This window comes from Bicyclus anynana, chromosome 17 (assembly GCF_947172395.1).
Source record: "Bicyclus anynana chromosome 17, ilBicAnyn1.1, whole genome shotgun sequence".
NCBI classification, from domain to species: Eukaryota; Metazoa; Arthropoda; class Insecta; order Lepidoptera; family Nymphalidae; genus Bicyclus; species Bicyclus anynana.
In genome coordinates, this window is record NC_069099.1 from 4,148,688 (window position 1) to 4,169,792 (window position 21,105).

The 21,105-nt window shown below is 35.7% G+C and overlaps 1 protein-coding gene across 1 annotated transcript; it reads right to left on the bottom strand.

Annotated features, from left to right (window-relative positions):
* Nucleotides 1-2,322: 2,322 nt before the first annotated feature.
* Nucleotides 2,323-13,038, bottom strand: LOC112044686 (uncharacterized). The gene is made up of 4 exons (XM_024080606.2): nt 12,928-13,038; nt 10,922-11,142; nt 10,215-10,322; nt 2,323-2,709 (listed from the first exon to the last, which is right to left on the bottom strand). The coding sequence occupies exons 1-4, from the start codon at nt 13,036-13,038 to the stop codon at nt 2,532-2,534; spliced, it is 618 nt and encodes a 205-aa protein (XP_023936374.2). The 3' UTR covers nt 2,323-2,531.
* Between the last annotated feature and the right edge of the window lie 8,067 nt (nt 13,039-21,105).

The following is a 21,105-nucleotide window of genomic DNA, read 5'->3' on the forward strand; positions in this document are numbered from 1 at the left end:
ATTAGGAATTTAGCCGCATATTTGGAAAGCGATTTTCATAAATCTCGCCGTTACTTGCCTTAATGTACCTGAAAATTCCAACACACCAATTCCTGGTGTACGGTCTTATCGATATTGGATATATTGGATGCATGTACCAGCCTTATAAAATTTCTACTCTAAGCATTGCATATACATTCCCATAAAACCTTCTACAGCAAGCATTGCACCCATCATGTTTGGTGCAGACATTAGACACGACAGAACAGAAGAGAATACATTAAATTTTTCAAACATGGACAAGTAACAATTTACAGATACAAACATGGGTATATGCCACAAATTAGGTGTGCAAATATTTTTAGAAATAAAGTTAAATGATCTTAATATAATATTTTAATACATGTAAAATTATAGATGGGGCTTTTTATTTAATAAAATATTAACAGAACCCCGCGGTTCCACTCGCATATTTTCCATTCCCGTGGGAAATATGTAAGTGGTAAAAGCAATTGGTCTAGTAGTTTCATAGCCTATTCAAATTAAACAAACAAACAATCACAACTTCCCTTTGTGTAATACGACTATTAGCACTAAATATAACAACCAACCTTATAAAATAAAACAAAATACCCTTCCGGAGACAGTGTTTCCTGCAATCTAAACATCTTCAAGGCAAGATTGAATAGGCACTTTCTAGGCAAGCGCGTCCTATCCTAGTCCTCGTGATTGTTTTCCATCTGACGTAATTGTAGTCAAAGGCAACCCTTTAAACGCTAAAAAAACAAGTGACCATAATGTATAGTTAGTGGTTTAGTAAGATAAAAAACGCTCTTTATATAAATATATTTTAAAAATTCTTATATCATCATCATCATCAGGTGCCCTCTTCAAACTGAAGTTTGGCTATCAGATGGAGAAAACTTTTCCGATCACTAGAGATATTTTTCAGCTGGCTGTAATTACTCTTGGTCCACTCCTTAATACCATCCACCCATTTACGTTGCTGTCGACCTCGTGCTTTTTTCCGATTATCTTGCCTTCTAGGATCAACCTAGGAAACTCGTAGAAGGGTCCTCTTTGCAGGTGTCCGAAAAATTAAATATAAAAAGTAAAAATCTTAGTCGTGTCTGAAGTCTGCGCATAGTTTCAGGAGTGGCGGCGCGTGACCGGGGTATGAGGCTCACTTAATTTACTGAAGTGATGTTCCATACAACAAAGTCTTTTACGAGTTTTTATGGCGAATACGAGAGATTCATTCCGACGAACTGATTTTTAATGATCAACGATGTCTGGAAGATATTTTTTACAATATCTGTTTAGTTTTTACATGACTTGTGAACTAGATTTCGCTTATAGCTTCGCATGTTAGTAAACGACTTTTGCCGACCTATCTGGCACAGTTGGTAGTGATGTGGATTGCAACAGAGAGGTCTTGGGTTCGATTCCCATTGGGTCAGTTTAGGGTTAAATATTTCCAAAATTTACTTGAATAAGCTAGTTGACACTTTTTTAATGTTCTTAAATAATTCATTTACTAGATTGAAAAAATGTTTTTTCATATTTTTTCGAGACGTGATTACATGAATTACATTAAAAAAAGATTTTTAAATATGTTTTTGTAGCCCTGTACATTATATTCTGTACGTGTACATACATAAAATTAAATCAATGAACGTTTTTCCACCGTGTTGGTAAAGTTATAAAATAAAAAAAAATGTTATTGGTAAATTGGATATCATACACATTCGTAAGTTAAAATTAATACACATGAAACCTATTTATACAGTTGGTACACTGACCTATATCAATGTATGGGGCTAACAATTTTCCAATGGCAAAGTAAGGTTGTCCCTCAAACCATTCGTACGATTAACTTTACTGGTATTTTATTTATCTATAACTAAATATGAGAGATATTGAATTTACTCCTTTATGCATAATGTATGACTTTAGGGTCCTAAGGTGCTGGAATGGTGACCCTACAAAGCGCAGTGTTGGTCGACCCCCCACCAGGTGGAATGACGACATCAAGCGAGCCGCAGAGATTCACTGGTTGCAAGCGGCTCAGCTAGGCAAAAACTGTAACGATATTTTTATAACTCGCAAGCGCGTCTATCTCTCTCTGTTTACACGATAACTATAGAATGAGAAAGATAGCTGTGAATTCGATACTCGCACTTGCGAGTTATACAAAACATCGTTAGAGAATAGCCGTGCTGAACCGTGATGTTTGGAAGTCCCTACAAAAGGCCTATGTCCTGCAGTGGACGTCCATCGGCTGATATGATGATGATGATGATGACCGGCTGATATAATATTGATGATTACTGTATAATTTTTTAAAAAGAGCAACTGTTGAGTTTCTTGCCGGTTTCTTCTCAGCAGAACCTGCCTTCCGAACCGGTGTTGAATCTTTACAAATAGTCAACTGACGTGTCAAAAGTGCTTGTAAACTGAGCCTACTTGAAATAAATGATTTTTGATTTTATTATAAGGGGAGAAACACTTTGTTATGAATAAAGGAATATTCTAACATTTGAATAAAGGGATTATTCATCTCTCAGTGTTGTGATTATATCTAATATGGCCTGCTCTTGGGGACAGCCGCTGTATATGTATCCGCAGTCGAACATCTGCCGCCCCGCCGTTGCCGCGTCGTTGTACGTCGACATCGCTTCCTGCCACTCCGGCTCTAGCTCTTCGAAAGACGAATGCCCGTAATCTGGCCTGTAATAACAATATAACGAATTATTAATAAAAGCATCGATTTTCACCCGAGTGTGAATATTTATGTTTTACGAAAAAGAAATACCAACATGTATTTTTTTTTTCTCAAAGTATTTTTTTTTAGGAATTACCCGTCTACTCGTTATAATTAATTCGTAAACCATTGCATATATGCAGAAGAAGGTAATTAATGTTATCGTAATGCGACAGGCAAATATAAGGAAATAAATATAATAACAATACATAAATAAATCGTGATAGTATAGTGAATATAACTTCTTCCTTCGCTTCGGAAGGGCGTAGGTTCGAATCTGGTCTGAGGTATGCGTCTTCTTTTCTTCTGACTTTTCGGTGTCATAAACAATGGACAAGAAACCTATACATTGGCTTTCAGTGCACCAAGAGCCTAATAGAAAGTAGCAGAACATACGAATATGTATAGATAATACCTATACTAGTTAGACAATTAAATTAGTGTAATGTCAATTTTAATTACTATTTTTACTATTTTTGTATTGTTAATATTATTGTTTGTTTTACACTGGGTTTTTACCTTTAAATAAACTATTATTATTATTATTATTATTATTATTATTATTATTATTATTATACCATACCTGAGAATTTTCTTAATTCTCTACGTGTGCGAAGTGAGAAGTCTGCCAATCCGCATTAGGCCAGCGTGGTGGACTATTAGCCTAACCCCTCTCAGTCTGAGAGGAAACTCGTGATCAGTAACAGTGAGCCGATTATGGGTTGTTAATAATGATAAATAAATGATAACATGTTAACCAAATAAAGGTCATCACTCATAAAGCTGCAGCTAGCTGCAGCGCCGATTTTAGTGGGTTTTTTTACAAAAAAGGTATAATATATAACAGAGCAATAGTTTGCTATGGACGTCCTACCAACTTGAAGTAATGCTAAAACCTCATATCAATGTTATTACACCTGCAGTCCTGCAATACTCTCCAGACCGCAACACATCAATGCTGTTTACCGGGTAGCATGGTTGTAACACTTTTCCAGTCGATCATTGTCACAAATAACTATAACTACAAGAAACTGTACCGTGATAGCTCACTAGATATACCTATGCCTCCGATTCCGGAGGGTGTGGGTTCGAATGCGGTCCGGAGCATGCACCTCCAATCGTACGTCAAATCGTACGTCGTGAAATCGTACGTCAGTATTGTCTATGTCAACCACAGAGTAGTATACATGATGTCAACTTGTCATTTGTCAACGTAGTGTCAAAGCACCACAGGCTAACTAAAAATGTTTACTAAAAATGTTTTAATTGATACAAGCATCTTGTGTTTCTGAGGAATTTCAAGATTCGTTTATAATAATATAAAAATTAATATTTGGAATATCTTTACCATTCGTGCTCAAATTTCTGTTATTAATATTGCTATTTATTTTTGATTTAATTCTCTTTTTTTTTATTATTGTTGCTGATTCTGTGTGTTAGCATTATTAATTAGTTTTCCTTATGTTTATCTGGAAGGTAAGGGTTCGATTGGCGATCAAACGTCACAAGGCTTATTTACTTTTATATTTTATATTATTTTATTATTATTATTATAATTTTTTTTTTTTATTATCTAAAATATATATTTATTATTATTATTATAATTTTTTTTTATTATCTAAAATATATATTTATTTTAATTAGTATTATTATTATTATTTTTTTTTTCTGCTTTAACTATTTTTAATTTATTTATATAGTATATTATAGTACTATACTTTACATGTCTAGTCAAAATGAAAACCTTGACGATTCATTTTTTTCACTTTCATCCCTCGAGGGAATCAATAGTGATTCCAGTTTTCACAGCCTTCCTTCTTTATCTGATGATCTTACTTCTCACTTCTCTGATGTTCCTAAAAATTTTAATGTTGTTCATATCAACGCCCAGAGTATTCCTGCACATTATCCAGATTTGCTCTCATCTTTTGATAATAAGTTCATACACGCCATTCTGATTTCAGAATCATGGTTAAAACCGTGTCTGTCCTCTACAACCTATGCAATTCCGGGATTTCAACTAATACGTAATGATCGCATTCACCGGACTGGGGGTGGTGTTGCCATATATTTACGCTCTCACATACCCTTTAATATCATAAATTTATCTGACGCCCAGGCCGCGCCGGGAGCGGAACATTTATTTATCGAAGTATTATTTTCTAATACTAAAGTTTTACTTGGCGTGTATTATAATCCTAATCTCACTATTGACTACTTCCCTGCTTTTGAAACTCTTTTAGACAGATTTATTCCATTGTATTCGCATAATATTATTATGGGGGATTTCAATACCTGCCTGCTAAAAGCAGATTTCCGCTCTCTGCGTCTAAAAACAATAGTGAGAGCAGCCAACTTACAAATACTTCCTCTTCTAGCTACACATTCTTTTCCTAATTCGTGCCCATCTCTTCTGGATATCATCTTAGTTTCTTCCCCTGATCATGTCGCCAAACATGGCCAATGTCCCGCTGATGCCTTTTCGTATCATGACTTGATTTTTCTCTCATACAAAATTCGTCCACCTAAAAATAAATCGAGAATCCTTCTGCTGCGTAATTTTGGTAGTATGGACATAAATCGCTTGAGGGAAGACGCTGCTGGGATTGACTGGACCAATGTTCTTACTGGAGCTAACATTGACAGTAGGGTTGAGAGCTTTAATTCTCTCCTTACTCAACTATATGAAGTACATGCTCCAATACGTCCTGTTCGGCTTAAGCACCTCCCTGCTCCCTGGCTTACTGAGGAAATTAAAATTTTACAGGGTAAAAAAAACTCGGCTAAAGCCAAGTATAGATCCAACAATTGTGATGCCAATAAGGAAAAATATCATATTATTCGGAATCGCTGCAACAGGTTGTGTAGAGACATGCAACGACGCCATATCCACAAATCCATACTCGAAGAAGAAGATTCAGGTCGAGTGTGGACATTTCTTAAGTCTCTAGGAAAAAATTTAGCGCGTCAAAATAATAGCTCCTTCAACATAAATTTAAATCAGCTTAATAGCCACTTTTCCTCTACTTGCGTCATTGATGACGCCACTAAACTTACTACTAAAAATAATTTACTAGCTTTACCCACTTCTGATGATCCTGCTTTTATTTTCTGTCAAGTCACTGATAGTGATGTTGAGAGAAGTATTCGTGAGGTCAACTCTGATGCTATTGGTACTGACTGCATTAGTCGGAAGATGATTATTCCTCTCATTAACCTTCTAGCTCCAATAATTAAATCCTTATTCAATTTCTCCATGTCTTCCGGGAGTTTTCCTTCCTCTTGGAAGGATGCTCAAGTCATTCCACTACCCAAAAAATTAAATCCTTCCTGCTTTTCTGACTATAGGCCTATTTCCATCCTCCCATTCCTTTCGAAAGTTTTTGAGCGTTTAGTCCATCGTCAATTAAGCCTTTTCCTAACCCGACAGAATCTTTTAAATCCTTTTCAATCTGGTTTCCGCACTGGTCATAGTACGACTACTGCATTAGTAAAAATTACCGAAGATATTCGTTTTAATATGGACAATCAGTGTGTCACAGTGTTGGCCTTACTAGATTTCAGCAATGCATTTAATAATGTCGATTTCGAACTTCTACTAGCCAAACTAGCTTCTCTCAACATATCTCCTAATGTGATTGACTGGTTTCATAGTTACTTGTTCGGACGTCGGCAGCGTGTGCGAGTCAATGACTCTGTGTCTGATTGGTGCACAATTTCTGCCGGCGTACCGCAAGGTGGCGTGTTGTCTCCTCTTCTTTTTTCTCTTTTTATAAGTTCTATTACTCTTCAACTTACCTCGCTCTATCACCTGTATGCAGATGATCTCCAAATATATGCTCAGTCCAAACTGGCTGATTTACCCAATGCAATAGATGCCATAAATAAAGATTTAGATTGTATAGTGCAATGGAGTAAGGCTTATGGCCTTAAAGTCAATCCGTCTAAAACCCAAGTTATTATTATAGGCAGTCACAGTTTGGTTGCACGTATTGACTGGGATAATATTCCATACGTAATCTTTGATGGAACGCGTGTGCCATTTAGTGACACGGTTAAAAATCTCGGAGTTACTTTTGACAAGTATTTCACTTGGGCCCCTCAGGTAAGCAGAGTAAGTGGGAAGGTGTTTGCATCCGTAGGGTCACTTCGTAGGTTACGAAACTTCCTTCCTTTATCTACTAAAATTGCGCTTGCACAATCTCTCCTGTTACCAATTCTCGATTACGCGGACACTTGTTATCTAAATTTGAGTGAAGAATTACTGGATAAACTTGAGCGCATTCAGAATGTTTGTATAAGATTCATATTTGGACTTCGCAAATATGACCATGTTTCCGAATTTCGCGAAAAACTCAAGTGGCCCTCGATCCGCCTTCGCAGGAATACTCACATTCTGTCTTTTTTGTATAATGTCCTGTTTAATCCTACGACTCCGATTTATTTAAAAGAGCGTTTTAGCTTTCTAAGTGATACTCACTGTCGCTCCCTTCGCTCTGAAGACAACCTAATCTTAAAAATTCCTTCCCATAATACTTCCTTCTATTCTAAATCCTTTTCTGTTAAAGCTGCTCGGCTCTGGAATTCATTGCCCTTAGACTTTCGGCGTGCCCAATCTCTAACCTCTTTCAAACGGCTGGTAAACATGCACTTTTTTCCTCCCTGATCTTTTAATTTAACTTATTAATCCAAATTACGCTTGTATGTGTATTATGTTTATTTATTATTATTTTTGAATTATTTTGTTTATTTATTTTTCTTTTGTCTTCCCTTAGATGCCGTCTTGTTTTTATGTTTTGCAGGTTTTCATGTATGTATGTATGTGTGTATGTATGTATGTATGTATGTGTGTATGTATGTATGTATGTATGTATGTATGTATGTATGTATATATGTATTTCTTTGTATATATGTATGATGTAGTTAAGTATAGTCTATGTATTATTATTATGTATTATTGCTTAATATTTATGTATTTAAATTACTTAACTTTTCTTATTTTTTGTGTGCGTATACCCGAATCGGTGCTTACGTTTTTTTTTTTCTCTTCCACAGTGGTTGTCTGGAAGAGATCGCTCTTTAGCGATAAGACCGCCATTTGTACATTAGTTTCTAAGTGTTATTATAAGTTATTGTTTATTTTTGTTTTTAATGTACAATAAAGTATATTTCTTCTTTCTTCTTCTTCTTCTCCAATTTTTCAGTTGTGAGCATTTTAAGAACATCACGTGTCTCAAACGGTGAAGGAAAAACATTGTGTGTGAAGTCTGCCATTCCGCATTGGGCCAGCGTGGTGGACTATTGGGTCTAACCCCTCTCATTCTGAGAAGAGACTCAAGTTCAACAGTGATCCCAATATGGGTTGATAATGATGACTAGAAAATAATCCACCCATACTCGCAAACTAGCTTTCTCTGTGAGAATTCCGTACTAAAGGTTCTTTGCACGTGATGGTGAAGTTTGCATACATTCATCTTTAAAACTCTAAAAGACGTAGTACGTGTAGCTCTATTTTACCACAGGGGAAGACTGAAACGCGATAAAATATACAAGCAGTGGTTTTGATAAAGAAGACACACCACACGTTGTGAAAACAAAACTGGACTTACGAGGATACTCATACTTTGTAGATTAAATTCTTACTTCATTTGTACTGTTACTTTTATTGTAATCTTAAGAAGACTTATTTTGTTTTATTACTTGTGTTTAGTTGTCTTCAATTGTATGATTTTTTTAAAGAAGCAACTGTAGAGTCTCTTGCCGGTTTCTTCCCAGCAGAACCAGCATTGCGAACCGGTGCGGTGGTAGATTCTTTACAAATAGTCAACTGACGTGTCAAAAGTTTGAATTTGAATTTACTTAGTAAAAGTTATACAAAAATAAGGCTACTTAAGGATAAATACTTCGCTGTTGAATATAAATAAATATCTTGAAAGCTGATTCAATAAGTTCACTTTAATTGCGAGTAGAAATTAAAGAGACCAACGCGGAGAAGCGGCCTGCATGTATTACTCCGAACATTTCACATAGGCATGATTTGTATAGGTATTAGGAAAAAATTGGTTAAGTTTCTTAACGCATTAAGTAAAAATTCATTCTTTTAAATATTTTCATCAAAAATGTAACAGAAATGTTTTTGTTTTTTACTAGTTAGTGATATTGCTATTTACTGGTTAATGTCTTTACAATCTTTATTTTATGATCCAATTTTAACTGCCACTGCCAGTTATCATTTATTCCATTTCATCTAAAAAGACTGTAGAATACTCTACTATGTGGATACGGAGTTGATACAGAAAAGAAAATAAATAATTCAGTTGCACTTGCCAATTTAATGATATTAATATTAATTAGTTTTATATTAATTGATTATAAAAAACGACTAAAACTCACGTGATACAATGTGTGAGTATGCCCGACTAGAATCCATACGGGACCCTTACTCATGAGCTGGTTCTTACAACACGGCACGATCCAAACTTTGACAACCCACGATAGTTTAAATACTAAAATTAGCTTTATTTTACTCAAACTGCCTTGTCTGTGAAGACTATGGTCATTCTTGTTTAATATGGTCACCCTACTCAAGAAAAGCCGCAGTCAAGCTACCTGCTCTCATAGCGATTGTGCTTGTTGGTATTTGACGTGTATTCTGTTCTTGACGATTACATCGGAAATACAACATTCCGTTTTCTATTACAGCCTTCGTCCGTTCACAAATGTTTACGAGTTGTTGCAGCAGGTACAAGTTTTAATAACTTTTTCTAAAAATTAATGTAACTAGGTATTGACTAAGATGATCTGCAACTGCATGGTAAGTGACGGTATAGATAAAACAAGCTAAATTATAGGACGAGAAACTAGTTACAGTCTACATAGCATATTATTTTGCACATCACGAATTTAAATTGAAACAAAGACTAAATTTTGCCTAAGGTATCCAAAAACAACCCTCCAAATCCACAACTCAAGGTAAACAAAAAACCAGATAAACAGAGAAGCAAAGAGAAATAAACAACAATAGCTAATTATGAAGTGGAATTCAAAACTTTATACGACCATGATTAAAAAAATAAAAGAATTAATAAAACTTAACATACAAACTTATATTGCATCATCACTTACCATCAGGTGAGTTTGAAGTCAAGGGCTAACTTGTAAAGAATAAAAAAAAAGCTTACGAAATTGGAGTAGAAACAAGTACAATAATAAATAAATAAACTACGATTTAATTATAGGTTTATCTATATCATGTCCTAATAAGAGGTTAAGTTTGTAGTGTTGTAGAAGGATTTTGAAAATTCTTTTACCACTAGAAAACCACGTAATTTGTGAGTGTAATTTATCCCGTAGTCTCACTGAAACAGAAACTGCGCGAGTGAAACCTCGGGCCGTAGACCAGTACTTATTTCAAACATAATATAGACACTGTATGGCCGGAATTGAAATCGAATTAGATGTTTGTACTCACGTTAACAGTATGTGTAAGACCTCTCCGACAAGAGCTTCCTCGTGTACCGGATATTGGGCCGCTTCGCAAATAGCTCGCAACACGCAGTCCTGACCATTCATGCCTTTCCTGTAAACACAACAGTCAGAAGATTGAACAATGTCTTACAATGGAAGACTTATATGGCCAGCAGGCCAATTCACTAACTTTGACGTATGTTAGTTGACATTGAGATTCTATAATAAATGTCATCCGATGCTTACTAACGACCCGTCGGGGTATCATACAGTAGGACAACATTTCTCATTTGATTTGATGTTTGTAAATGCGTTCAGTAGTTTTCCTGTTTATCGTAAACAGCGAGGGACTCTTTTTATAACTATCCGAAGCCCCACGTATATCCCGTTCCTATAATAAAACCAGGATAATAATTTATCATATATGTCACTCAAAAATAACGTGTCTTTCTAGTGGTAAAATAATTTTTAAAATCGGTTAAATATATATAGAGATTACCCTTTACAATAACACAACCTTTAACTCTTTATAATATTAGTATAGATTAAAAAAAAAGTTTGCGTCTCGGGACACTCGACAGAAGCTGCTGCCATATGCGTGAGAGAAAGGGAAGCCAGACAGAGTGACGCCGTAACACGTTACGTTACGAAGCGATTTACCCTCCCACAAGTTATCACTTCAAAAAAAAGTTCAAAGTGCCAAGTACTTACATTTCCAATAATTCAGCCATAGCTCTATAGAAAACGATCCTTTCATCCCTCCTCGATACAAGTTCGGCATCCCGCTGTTCTCTCGACACTGTGTTGATGAAATAGTAACGGGACAGTTCTGTTATGTTTTGGAATTGAAGATATTGGTATTGAAAGTTGCACGCAAATAACAAATTGATATGGTCTTCACTTGGCACTGGAAGAGCGAAGCCTATAAGGAGCTGAAATGAAAAGTATCATCATCATTTACAACCCCTATTCGGCTCACTATTGAGCACGAGTCTCCTATAAGAATGAGAGGCCCAATGCGAATTGGCAGACTTCACACACGTAGAGAATTGAGAAAATTCTCAGGTGTGCAAGCTTTCTCACGATGAAAAGTATGTTGGAAGTAAAATTCAAATTTCCAATCATTTATATTAAGTACTTACTAGCAAACGGCAAGCGGATTCACCCGCGTAGGTCCAGTTCCTGTTTCCAGGCTGTATTCTATTCCTAAGAATACAGAAATAAATAAAATACAGCCTATTTTAGTTGACTATTAGCCAAAACCCTCTTGTTCTTATATGAGACTCGTGCGCAGCAGTGAGCCGAATATGGGTTCATAATGGTGATGATGATGATCTCCAGTTCTATGTTAGAGTAGGTACACGATAAATTTTCAACTTGTCTCAAACATCTACCAAAAGCAACCAACCAGTCAACCGACCAACTACAAGAGAATAAACTATTAATTGTTTTTATTCTTTACAAGTTAGCCCTTGACTACAATCTCACCTGATGGTAAGTGATGATGCAATCTAAGATGGAAGCGGGCTAACTTGTTAGAAGGATGAAAATCCACACCCCCTTCGATTTCTACAGGACATCGTACTGGAACTCTAAATCGCTTGGCGGTCCGTCTTTGCCGGTAAAGTGGTAACTAGCCACGGCCGAAGCCTCCCACCAGTTAAAAGTTATATCACTCAAAAGAGAGTGCTAAAACATGAATATGATTGCAATTTTTAAGGAAACTTGTTGCGTTCTGTTAACAATTTTAATATTCACAATATGAACTGACATATGCGACAGTTCACGCCGCGTGTAACCACAAGCTCTGCGATGTAGGCGACAGGAGTTTTATTAATAAAAAGTAATATTTTTTATTATTCGGAAACAATTTCGTATACGGCTCCATTTTTGCACTTTGTATTTCACAAGCCAAATATGATGCGTCGAATGTAATTTTCAGAATATTTTTTTCTGAACTGAAACTGGTAACTGAATTGAAATGAAAAATCAGGCAAGTGCGAGTTGGTGGATTCTTTACAAGCTTGAAAATTAAAGGCTGTATTCAAATGAACTAAATAAAACGTCCGTGGCGCAGTATGAAACCGAAAGGGGTGTGATTTTCATCCTTCTCCTAACAAGTTAGCCCGCTTACATCTTAGATTGCACCATCACTTACCATCAGGTGTGATTGTCAAGGGCTAACTTGTAAAGATTAAAAAAAAAGAATTAAATAAAAGCGGAAGTTCGCTACTTCGTCAGCGTCAAATTTGGCTTTCACTATAACTATGTGATCTTTGAAGATAGATAAAATGGGTATAGAAAGCTATCCTTATAAGAGGCTTGTTTGAAGGACTTCCAAATCTACGGCTTAAAGCTGTTCAAATCCAGCAGCCCCCTTTGCTACCCGCTTGACCCCATCGTTCCATCTATTGGGGGTACGAGATCGTCATTCCAGCAATTTATACAATTGATGCTGACGTTTCGCAGTTCCATCTGCATAGTTCCCGTACCCGTGGAAACCCGGGGATATATTATAGCCTATAACACTCACAAATAACGTAGCTTTTTATTGCTAAAAGAATTTCCAAAATTGGTTCATTACAACCTCACCAAACTTTACCTCTTTATAATATTACTATAGATGTTTAGATAGATAAAATTACCTTATAATTTCAACCTCAGCAAACTTTACCTCTTTATAATATTACTACAGATGTTTAGATAAATAAAATTACCTTATAAGTTCCTCCATATGGGTACACTAGTGGTAGTCCGTTGACTTGTCTCTTATCTCTGAAATCCTTGCTAATTGATTTGGATGATTCTGCTGTTACGCCACGAGTCATTGTTATAACCACAACTGTCAACATGAATGTGGACCTTAAAAACAAATTAATTAATTTTACAGATGATATGATAAATTATCTCCCAGTCACCATAGACTTAGATGAAGGAAACCCTTAAAGTTTTAATAGTGTTTTTCGAAAGATTGCCACAATAGGAACATTATTTCTATCAATGCCGAAGAAAATATAAAAAATACGTTTTATAGCTTCTAGGTAAACGCGCTAACTACTTAGACATACGTTCTAAGTAGTCGTCGTCATCAACCCATATTCGGCTTACTGCTGAGCTCGAGTCTCCTCTCAGAATGAGAGGGGAGGGTTCTAAGTAGTAGCGCGTAGCATTTTTTACATTTTCTTCGGCATGAATAGAAATCATGTTCCATCGTGGCAATCTTTTAAAAACACTGTTAAATTTCAATTCAAGCAACATTGCCTTTAATCAAGCAAGGTAGTCAAGCGCAAATCTATACTAAAGAGGTACAGTAGTTTATGGGTGATAATCACTGGATCTACTAAACCGACATTAAAAATTCTTTCCCCAATAGAAAGCCACGTTATTTACGAGTATCATAAGCTATATTTTATTCCCATATTCCTACAGGAACAAGCTCTACGCGGATAAAACTGCGAGGCATCCGCTATAGTATAAGAAAAACTGTGGTACAATTTGTAAGTTTATGGTGGATAATCACTGGATCTACTAAACTGACATTAAAAATTCTTTCCCCAATAGAAAGCCACTTTATTTACGAGTGTCATGAATTATATTTTATTCCCATATTCTTACAGGAACAGGCACTACGCGGATAAAACTGCAAGGCATCCGCTATAGTATAAGAGAAACTGTGGTACAATTTGAAAGTTTATGGTGAATAATCACTGGATCTACTAAACCGACATTAAAAATTCTGTTACCAATAGAAAGCCACGTTATTTACGAGTGTCATGAATTATATTTTATTCCCATATTCCTACAGGAACAGGCACTACGCGGATAAAACTGCGGGACGTGCTATAGTATAAGAAAAACTGTTTCCTAGGAAAATATTTTCCGCTCCTACCTGCGTACATGCATGTTGAAGCTCAAACAAAAGCTCCGAAACGAAACACAGCACATCACATGTTCCCAGCAAGCCCTTTGCGCGCCTAATCGTCAAGTTTTGTGAGTAAATTTCAACGGCGCTGTAAACGAGTCTAAAAGATTCTAAAGGCACATACACACTGTACAGTCAATGATCTACTTGAATAAAAAAACATGTTTTTGTTTCTTCGATTTGATTGAAGATTATTAGCTAGATAGAGCGCACGGAAAGCGACGGTGTCGTAGCCGTTCCAAATACAAAATTAAGAACGAATACATTCTCGAGTCAGTACGACACGAAGCGTCGCATTATTTAGTCGCAATTATCAATATTATTCAAGAAAAATGGCGTCTTGAGTTATTCAATATTTTTAAGAAAATTTTGAAAACAAAAGAATTAAGATGGAGTAGTTTTTTATTCGTAATTATTGTTTACCTATTATAATAATTTACGGTATTGCTGTTAGAATTAAAATTTGAAATACAAATTTAAAAAAGTTTGCATATTCGGATGTCAAGGAGACGCGTGACGTTTGTTTTAAATAAATAAATAATAAATAAATATACTTAAACAATACACATCACTATCTAGCCCCAAAGTAAGCATACAGAATAGCTTGTGTTATGGGTACTAAGATAGTTGATATTATAATATTTATGTACATTTATATACTGCATATAAATACTTATATAATGTATAAATACACACAGACACTTGAAAACACCCATGCTCATCACACAAATATTTACAATGAGTAAAGACTCATTCTGGATCATTCTTTATTCTGTGTGTAATGCGATTCTAGGATTGCACGCAGTCCAACGTTCTGTCATCGTTCATCTAGATTACTATATGGTAGGTAAATACGAACGAGCGCCCCACGATTTCACCCCTCGTATTTACTATTTCCTTGTGTAGTTATATGAAGATACCCAACGTACAACCCGCCACGAGATATTGTGTTTGTGAAGTTAGCAACAAATGACTGCGCAATGAATCAATAACGGTACAAACGGCGTGGGCGGGGAGTGTTCGCGTCTGCAAGATTGCGCATACTGATTCCGGAGCTAACTTCACAAACATAAAGATCCGTGGCGAGCACTATAATGGACTAGCTGACGCCGCGCGGTTTAGCCGCGTGGTTCCCGTTCTCGTAGGAGTACGGGGCTAATATATAACCTATAGCCTTATTGATAAATGGGCTATCTGACATTGAAAGAATTTTTCAAATCGGACCAGTAGTTCCTGAGATTAGCGCGTTGAATAAAACAAACAAACAAATTCTTCAGCTTTATATATTAGTATAGATTTATACGGCTCAAAATAGTCAACGTAACACACGCATAATGTAGCTAAAAATCAGCCTAGTGGTTTAAGTAAAAAAGCGTACCAAACAAATTATTGACACAAATCATCTTTGTTGTATCTACAAAATACTTAAAATAAACCAAGTTTATAGCATACAAATGAAACTTGCTAAACCAGATTTTCATAATTATGACGTCCTTAAATATTAATCCATTACTTGAACAATAATTGATTAATTTGAAATTGCATATTCAAATTAACTTTTGTCCATTGAATCTCGTTAGATTTCATCGCGAATGATAATAATCAAATACCTATTGAATTATATTCATAATCATATTTAATTGGACGCCTTCACTGTAATATTAACGTGAAATGGAAATTAATAACAATTTTCTATTCTGATATTATAATAACTGTAGTTATTAAAAGGGAAATAGTTTTAACATAAATTAGAACTGTAATTTTATTAGTCCTTTTGAGACATATTGTTTCATCATCATCATCATCATGTCAGCCGATGGACGTCCACTGCAGGACATGGCCTTTTATAGGGATTTCCAAATGCCACGATACTGAGCCGCATCCAGCGAATACCTGCGACTCGCTTGATGTCGTCAGTCCACCTGATAGGGGGGTCAACCAACACTGCGCTTTCTGGTGCGGGGCTGTCATTCCAGCACCTTGGTACCCTAACGGCCAACGGCTCTTCGAACTATGTGCCCCGCCCATTGCCACTTCAGCTTCGCGACACGTTAAGCTGACATATTGTTTTCTGACTAAGAAAAAGTGTATGTAAGGAAACGAAAACCGGTACTTAGTATAAATACCTGTTCTTTGTAATAATCGGGAGTTTTCAAAGTCTTTCATTTGCTACTATATTTTTTTTTATGAATATTACGTAAGTTTACTTATATACTTATTATCATCGATCACGCCTTCCCGTAGAAACAGGCAGAAATCATGTTCTTACACTCCCTACAATCCTTGCTTCTTTCTTCCCTTCTCATCACTTTTTTTTACAAATTCCTCGGTTAAGGATACTCTTGGCTTGGATACTTTATTAATAATGTCCTGGATTTGGTCCAAAAACATTTGCCATGGCCTCACCATTCTAACATTACCATTCACCCTCGCCCTAAAAATCCCTTTTGTTAATCTCCTTCCATTGATCCTCTCTTTGTGCCTAATTTACCTTTTTCGACCTTAGTCTTTTCTTTTTATTCTTTACAAGTTAGCAATTGACTACAATCTCACGATGGTAAATGTTGATGCAATCTAAGATGGAAGCGGACTAACTTGTTAGGAGTAGGATGAGAATCCACACGACATCGGACTGGTACGCTAAATAGATTGGTGATACGTCTTTGTCGGTAGACCTGGACCAATTAAGAAAACCTCAGCCCAGCCGAGGATCGAACCCAGGACCTCCGAGTTGTTTTTATTTTTTACGTCCATGTAAGTGATTTTTCAATTTACAATAACAATTAACCTCTCTAAAAACAAGTAACCCTAGAGTATTCTTTTTAATGTATTTTTAGGTGATTCAATTTTCATTTATTAATTTGTCTCATAGTTAACTTTCATTTAATTAATGCCATTGGTGGCACTTTTATTTTTAATTAATTAGTCCGAAAGAAGAGCCGTGGTCGCATCTTCTGTATACCTACTATGTAACACTTTCATTGAAGATAACTACATGGTAACTTTTATATTTGTATTCTTTACAAGTTAGCCCTTGACTACAATCTCACCTGATGGTAAGTGATGATGTAATCTAAGATGGAAGCGGACTAACTTGTTAGGAGGAGGATGAAAATCCACACGCCTTTCTGTTTCTACGCGAGATCGTACCCGAACGCTAAATCGCTTGGCGGTACGTTTTTGTCAGTAGGGTGGTAACTAGCCACGACCGAAGCCTCCCACCAGCTAGACCTGGACCAACTACTTTCTTTTAAAACTACAATGTTCTACAATGTATTTACACCAATTCCTACCTATACATACTCCTCAATTCTCACATATCTCAGGCATTTATTCATATTAAGTTTCTATGAAATAAATGAATACCGTTCTAACGATAGTCCAATGTGAACACCACCTTAGAGACAAATCTCGGGAGTCACATGACTCCCGTGCACTAATTTGTTTACCTAACAACGGGCGTCACGAGGAAATACGGCGGGCGGTTCTATTGCGTGTTCTCGTATCGATCGCTTCCTTTGTGATTGTGACTGGAAATATTATACCTGTTACCTTCTTGTATCGCAGAATGATTAATTCGTATATTTGCTGATGTTGTAAACGTGAAAATAAATCGTTGGTCTGATCATAGGAAAATAATTGACTCTCAATGAAATGTAACACATTTTATTCTCTCACTCGAGTCTCTATATATTTTTAATAACCACAAAATATTGTAAGAAGTAATTTTAAAAGCTAACTTTCCAATTGCTATGTTTATGATAAAAAGATATTGCCTAACGTAAATTTTGAAAACCAAACCTCTAAATTTACTTTCAATAAATTTTCTTTAAGTAAGACATCTTTTAAACATCATTATTTTTTTTCATAGCCTATCTAATAATCACAAATGATGACTAAAGGCTGCATTGAAATTCAAATAAAATAATGATTTTCATAAAAAAATATTAGTTATATGTAGTTTTCAATTGAAAAATACGTGTTCAAATTCATCGAAATTATTTTCTCATATTTCGATAATTGCAATCATTGCAAACGCGTTACGTAACAGCTCACATGGAACCATATCCGTGGCACTTACTGGCTGTACGTACTTAGTTAAACATGTATTTTAAGGGAAAAATCATCTTATTAACATTAATATTGAACCTATCGGCATTATTAGTTGTTAGTATAAGTGATTTCAGTTTAGATAAGCTTAGTTCACACCGCAGTCGAAGACAGCTGCTGTTTCCCAACTCAACATTGTTGCAAGTAAGTTTGAAATAAATATTCTTAATATATACTCAGAGGCACAATTATCCGCCCACTTTGATAAGACACGAGTATATTAGAGTGGGAGGATATTTTGTGTCTCTGAGTATCTTATGCTTATTATAATGGTTCTGAACGTGGTCGCTAACTATGGGCCACATAAGAAGCTCAGAGCCACACAACAGGCGATGGAACGAGCTATGCTAGAAATTGCGTGATCGAATCAGAAATGAGGAGATCCGCAGAAGAACCAAAGTCACCGACATAGCTCGGCGTGTCGCGAAGCTGAAGTGGCATTCGCTGGATGCAGGTGGCTCAGGATCGTGATGTTTGGAAGTCCCTACAAAAGGCCTATGTCCTGCAGTGGACGTCCATCGGCTGACCATGATGATGATGATGATGATGATGATGATGATGATGATGATGATGATGATAATAATGAATATATTATACAATTATATAATACTTGTACTCGTATGTCCACAGGCAAAGCACAGGGTCTAGGCAATAGTTTGAGCAAGTTCAGTTAAATGTTTCACTGCTTTAAAGGCAGTGGTTAAGTTGAAACTCAAGTTGACAAAAAGTTTATATAAACATACTTTTATGACAATAATCAAAGCACATACCTCACAGTTCGTTTCATGTAGGATGGAGCGGGTAACAGTTCGTTTCAGTCTTGAAAGTTTTCCGTGATTCACGATAATAGTACGTATTATAAACGTCATACAGGCGACTGTCACCATGCCCACTAACACGTTAGTTCTGAAATATTTGAAAAACACTTTAGTTGTGTTTACAAACTCAAAGTAGTTACAAAGTAAGTTGTAAAAACTATCCTAAATTTAAATATTAATTTATACTTTTATGTCAAAAGGCAAAGTTTAGTGCTTAGTTGTGTTTCCAAAAGTTGACAAAAACTATTCTAAATTTAAATATTAATTTATACCTTTATGTCAAAAGTCTAAGTGCAGTGTTTAGTTGTGTTTCCACAAGCTGGCAAAAACTATTCTAAATTTAAATATTAATTTATACTTTTATGTCAAAAGGCAAAGTGCAGTGCTTAGTTGTGTTTCCAAAAGTTTACAAAAACTATATTAAATTTCAATATAATTATATCAATAGGTAAAGAGCTCAGCCGCTAATCTGAATAAGTTAAAATAAGCTTACGTTGTAACTTAGTAGTTCCTAAACTCAAAACTGTTGCAATAACGAGTATGTTGGCCAAAAACTGTTCTAAATTTAAATAATTATGTCAATAGGTAAAGAGCTCATCCGATTATCTGAATAAGTTTAAATAAGCTTACGTTGTAACGAAGTTGTTCCTAAGCTCAAAACTGTTGCAAATACGAGTGTGTTGGCCAAAAACTATTCTAAATTTGAATAAATATGTCAATAGGTAAAGAGCTCGGCCGTTAATCTGAATAAGTTTAAATAAACTTAGTTGTTCCTAAACTCAAACTGTTGCAAGTATGTTAGCCAAAAACTATTCCATAAATTTAATTAGATATACAACAGCTACACTTTTGTGTCAATAGGCAAGACAATGAACTCGCGGTTTCTCAAAGGAAAGTGCAAGTGAAGTGTTACCAAGTGAACAGAACTTCAAATGCATACACAACGCATTTTTCCGTTATGTACCTGCGATAGCTAGATATTATGAGGCCTTAAATAAACAACGGTGGCATAGGGTAGTTGACTCATATCAAATTTAATGTAAACATATCAATTTCGCTTACTACATGGAATAAAATGTAAAAGGCTTTTCAAACAATCCTGTCCCAAAGTGCTGCTCCATCTTACTCTTTTTACTTACGTTTTTTTTGGTCTACCTCGTGGTAGATCTACCAACATTGCCCTATTCCATTCCAGAACATTCATCGCCATTGTAGAACCTCATGATCCCAAAATCTATCAGCTTTACGAACTATGTGCCCCACTTATTGCAACTTCAGCTTCGCTACTGATTGTCAGTTCATCATCGTAATCATTAACAATCCATTCGGCTCACTGTTGAGCACGAATTTCCTCTCAACACTTAGGGTTAGGCTGATAGTCCACCACACAGTAATGCGGATTGGCAGACTTCACATACGTAGAGAATTAATAAAATTCTTAGATTGCATATCTAAGAATTTTCCGGTTCTTAAAATGCATAACTTCAAAGTTGAACGTGCATGCCTCGGACCGGATTTGAATCTACGTCTTCCGAATCGAAGGCAGAGGTCGTACTTTTAGGTCTTACTTCATATCCATGGTTTTTTTAAGGATGTCTTCGTTTCTGATTAATTTAGTTAACAATTGTTGTGGCGGAATATTATAGTATTAATCCAGGAAACTACAGTAAAAGCTCCTTATCCACGCTTTCTTTATTCACGTTTTCACTATGCGCGGATTAAAAAATTGCGTCCCAATTCCTATATTCGCGGCTAAATATTTCGTTATTCGCGAATCTGACTGACGGAACTGACGTAAAATCTGCAAATTTAAACTTGCAAATATCTATTGGCGAAATTGCGAATGGTTGTTTATGCGTAAAATAACTCTGAATTGCTCTGTATAGAAGCTTTTAAAAAACGTCAAGCAAGCAAGTTAATCAATAATTTCAATTAATTGTTTTTTCTTTATATCTTCGTTATAATTATTTTGTCACCCAAGAACCATTATCCCTTAGAAAATACCATTCCATATTCACGGTTTCGGTATTCGCGACACATTTGGA

Excerpts from the sequence above, each read along its gene's own strand:
- LOC112044686 (XM_024080606.2), bottom strand. The coding sequence starts at position 13,038 with ATGACTCGTGGCGTAACAGCAGAATCATCCAAATCAATTAGCAAGGAT. Across the intron at positions 11,143-12,927 it reads CATATGGAGGAACTTATAAG|CTCCTTATAGGCTTCGCTCT; the intron begins GTAATTTTATTT and ends TTTTCATTTCAG. Across the intron at positions 10,323-10,921 it reads ATGGCTGAATTATTGGAAAT|GAAAGGCATGAATGGTCAGG; the intron begins GTAAGTACTTGG and ends TTGTGTTTACAG.